At 33.1% G+C, this 3,701-nt stretch overlaps 1 protein-coding gene across 1 annotated transcript; it reads left to right on the top strand.

Moving 5' to 3' along the window:
• The first annotated feature begins 1,214 nt into the window (after positions 1-1,214).
• On the top strand, positions 1,215-3,455 carry LOC114257982 (uncharacterized). Its single transcript, XM_082919910.1, has one exon. It carries the CDS (start codon positions 1,324-1,326, stop codon positions 3,391-3,393), a length of 2,070 nt encoding a protein of 689 aa, XP_082776036.1. The 5' UTR covers positions 1,215-1,323; the 3' UTR covers positions 3,394-3,455.
• Positions 3,456-3,701: the final 246 nt, after the last annotated feature.

Genomic DNA, 3,701 nt, shown 5'->3' with positions numbered 1-3,701 from the left:
TTTATAAATGTGTTTGGCCCATATTTATTAAAATAAAAATATATAAATAAAAAAAAACAAAAACTGAAAATGTGTTTGGGCCCAATCCAAAATTTATGTGGTGTGGGACAGTCAAAACAACTTTGGAGGCTTTAAAGGGCCCCAAAACTGAAAATATATTTAAAGGGGCCCAAAATGTGTTTGGCCCAACCCAACCCAAACCATACATACAAATATAATACACAATAGCATAGGCATAGCAGTGATGAAACGAAGTGGAGTGGCTTTTCAATCTCTGTTTAACAAATCAAAATGAAGTGAATCACTCTCTCTTGAAGGCAAGCAGACGCAGATGAAAGCATAGACTCATTCTTCCTCTTTCACACACTCCTCCTCCCGGTGATTCACATTCACTCTATGTCACAGACTCTCTCTCATGTAAGTCCTTTATCTCACTATCAGATTTTATTAAATAAAGTTGCCCTAATTTTTTTTTTTTATATTCTTTCTCTACCAATTAGTGGAATAATAAATTTGTCATAATTTTTTTATTACCTTCTTTATCCATTAGATTTTGGTGGAATAAATAATTTTGCCCTAATTTTTTTTTTTTATATTCTTTCTCTACCAATTAGTGGAATAATAAATCTGCCATAATTTTTTTATTACCTTCTTTATCCATTAGATTTTAGTGGAATAAATAATTTAGCCCTAATTTTTTTACCTAGGTATTTATCAGTTTTAATTGAATAATTTGTTTGCCCTAATTTTGTTTCATTAAATTATTTTTTATAATTTATTTGCTATCAGATCAGTGGATTGTGATTTGTGGATTGAAGTGTTTGTGATTTGTGGATTGAAGTGTTTGTGATTATAGCCATGTTTCCTAGGAAGTATAGTTCTGGAAATGAAAAGAGAAAGAAGAGGATGAAACTAGAACAATTAATTCAATCTCAATCGGGAGCACTTGATAAATATTTTGGTACCAAGAAACAAGTAGATATTTTGGGTTCAAATGAAAATGATGATGAAGATTTGGTAATTGAAGAGCCTACTCATTGTGTGAGTAATAATGAGCATGATGATTTGGTGATTGAACAACCTAGTGAACATATGAATGAGAATGAGAATGAGAATGAGAATGAAGATTTGGGGAATGTAGAATCTAATGAAAGTGAAGATGTGAATGTTGAATGTGGACCTCTAAACATTTATGACCCTAGTAACTGGGACAAGATTGATCAAAATTTAAGGGATTTACTAGTTGAAAGAGGTCCCATAAGAGGTAATGGTGTGAATTTTCCCCTAGATGACAAAGATAGGCATTTTTCTTCTACATTTTACATGCGACAGTTACAAAATGGAGAGAAGCAGGATAGAAAGTGGCTAGTATATTCAGATGCTTCAGACAAAGTGTTTTGCTTTTGTTGCAAGTTGTTTAAGCAAGATGGGAACAATGTTCATTTGGCTACTGATGGATTGAAAGATTGGAAGAATATGGGCAACAGGCTTAGAAGTCATGAAACTAGTAATGAGCACTTTATTTGCATGAGCAAATGGGTTGAGTTGGAAAGTAGATTGAAGAAGAATGAAACAATTGATAGAAGTGTTCAAGAACAAATCAACAAAGAGAGGGAACACTGGAGACAAGTGTTACTAAGGATAATTTCTATTGTGATCACTATTGCTAAAAATAATTTAGCTTTTCGTGGAGACAATGAGAAGATTTATCAAGAAAGAAATGGAATCTTTTTAAGCTTAATTGAAATGCTTGCTAAATTTGATCCAGTAATGCAAGAGCACATTCAACGTATTCAAAGGAGTGAAATTCATTACCATTATCTTGGCCACAAAATCCAAAATGAATTGATACAGATGTTAGCGAGTGAGATCAAGAGTACGATTGTGGCAAGAATCAAAGAAGCGAAATATTTTTCAATTATTCTTGATTGTACTCCAGATGTTAGTCATGAAGAACAAATGTCTCTTGTGATAAGATGTGTAGATGTTTCAACTAGTCCGGTAAAGGTAGAAGAATTCTTTTTAGAATTTTTGAAAGTGGATGATACATCGGGGTTGGGACTTTTTAATGTACTTAGAGAGGCATTGCACACACTCCAGCTTGATATTGGTGATATAAGAGGGCAAGGATATGATAATGGCTCTAATATGAAAGGGAGACACAAAGGTGTACAAAAAAGAGTACTTGAAATAAATCCAAGAGCATTCTACACGCCATGTGGGTGTCATAGTCTTAATCTTGCCCTTTGTGATATGGCTACCTCTTGTTCCAAAGCTATCTATTTCTTTAGAGTGGTACAACGCATATATGTGTTGTTTTCATCTTCTACAAAGAGGTGGAAAATTTTCAAAGACAATGTGGAAGGTCTCACACTTAAGCCATTATCACAAACTCGTTGGGAAAGTCGCATTGAAAGTGTTAAAGCTATACGGTACCAAGCTCCACAAATTAGAGATGCTTTAATTCAGTTGGAAAAAGAAGCTGATGATCCCAATACAAAGTGTGAAGCTGAATCCTTAGTTACATCTGAAATTGAGAACTTTGAGTTTTTGTTTGGCATGATTATTTGGCACAATCTGTTGTTTGCTGTTAATTCTGTTAGCAAGACATTTCAAGCTGAAGACATGCATATTGATGTTGCTATACATCAATTAAAAGGACTCATTACATTTCTTGAGAAGTATAGAGAAACTGGATTTTTGGAGGCCATGATTGAAGCTAAAGAAGTTGCAATTGAAATGGAGATTGAGCCTACATTTCGTGAAAGGCGTGTCATTCGTAGAAAGAAACATTTTGATGAGAATGTTAGTGAAGAGGTTGCACAATCAGCTGAAGAATCCTTTAGAGTTAATTATTTCATATATATAATAGATCAAGCTCTTTCTTCACTTAAGAGTAGATTTGAACAATTTCAAATATATGATGAAACTTTTGGATTTTTGTTTGATTTGAAGAAGTTAAATTCTACCAATGATGAGTGCTTGAAGACTTATTGTGCTAATCTTGAAGACTTTTTGAAACATGATGGGCTTATGGATATTGATGGGAGAGATTTATTTTCTGAGTTGAAAGTCTTCAAAGAAATTTTGCCAAAAGAAATCAGTAGGCCAATTGAGGTGATGAATTATTTGAAATTGATGGATGGTTGTTTTCCAAATGCCTGGATTGCGTATAGAATATTATTGACTATTCCAGTTACCGTTGCCTCTGGAGAAAGAAGTTTTTCAAAGTTAAAATTGATCAAATCCTACCTTCGATCAACAATGTCACAAGAAAGATTGAATGGATTAGCTATATTGTCTATTGAAAAGGATTTGGTAGATAAATTAGATTATACAAACTTAATTAGTGATTTTGCAGCTAAAAATGCAAGAAGAGTAGTATTTAAGTGATCGTTGGGTTAATTGTAAGCTGGATATTGCTAAACTATAAAGCAACAAAACCAGTTTTTAATGTTTTGAAGTCATTATACTGATTTCTTCCTATCTTAATATATGAAAGTAAATTTTAGTTTATAATTTTAATGATTATATGTTCAAGTATACTTAAATAAAAAATTTGTAGATACTTATCATTTTATGCATAAATTTTTTATTAAAAAAAAAAATATTCGAGGGGCCCCATTTTCACAGGGCGCCTTAGGCCCCACAAATCTCAGGGCCGGCCCTGACAGGCCGCTGACCGGGTGACAAATCTAAAC

This window comes from Camellia sinensis, chromosome 3 (assembly GCF_055761805.1).
Source record: "Camellia sinensis isolate YWXY chromosome 3, ASM5576180v1, whole genome shotgun sequence".
Lineage (NCBI taxonomy): Eukaryota > Viridiplantae > Streptophyta > Magnoliopsida > Ericales > Theaceae > Camellia > Camellia sinensis.
This window is presented reverse-complemented; position numbering and strand designations above follow the sequence as displayed.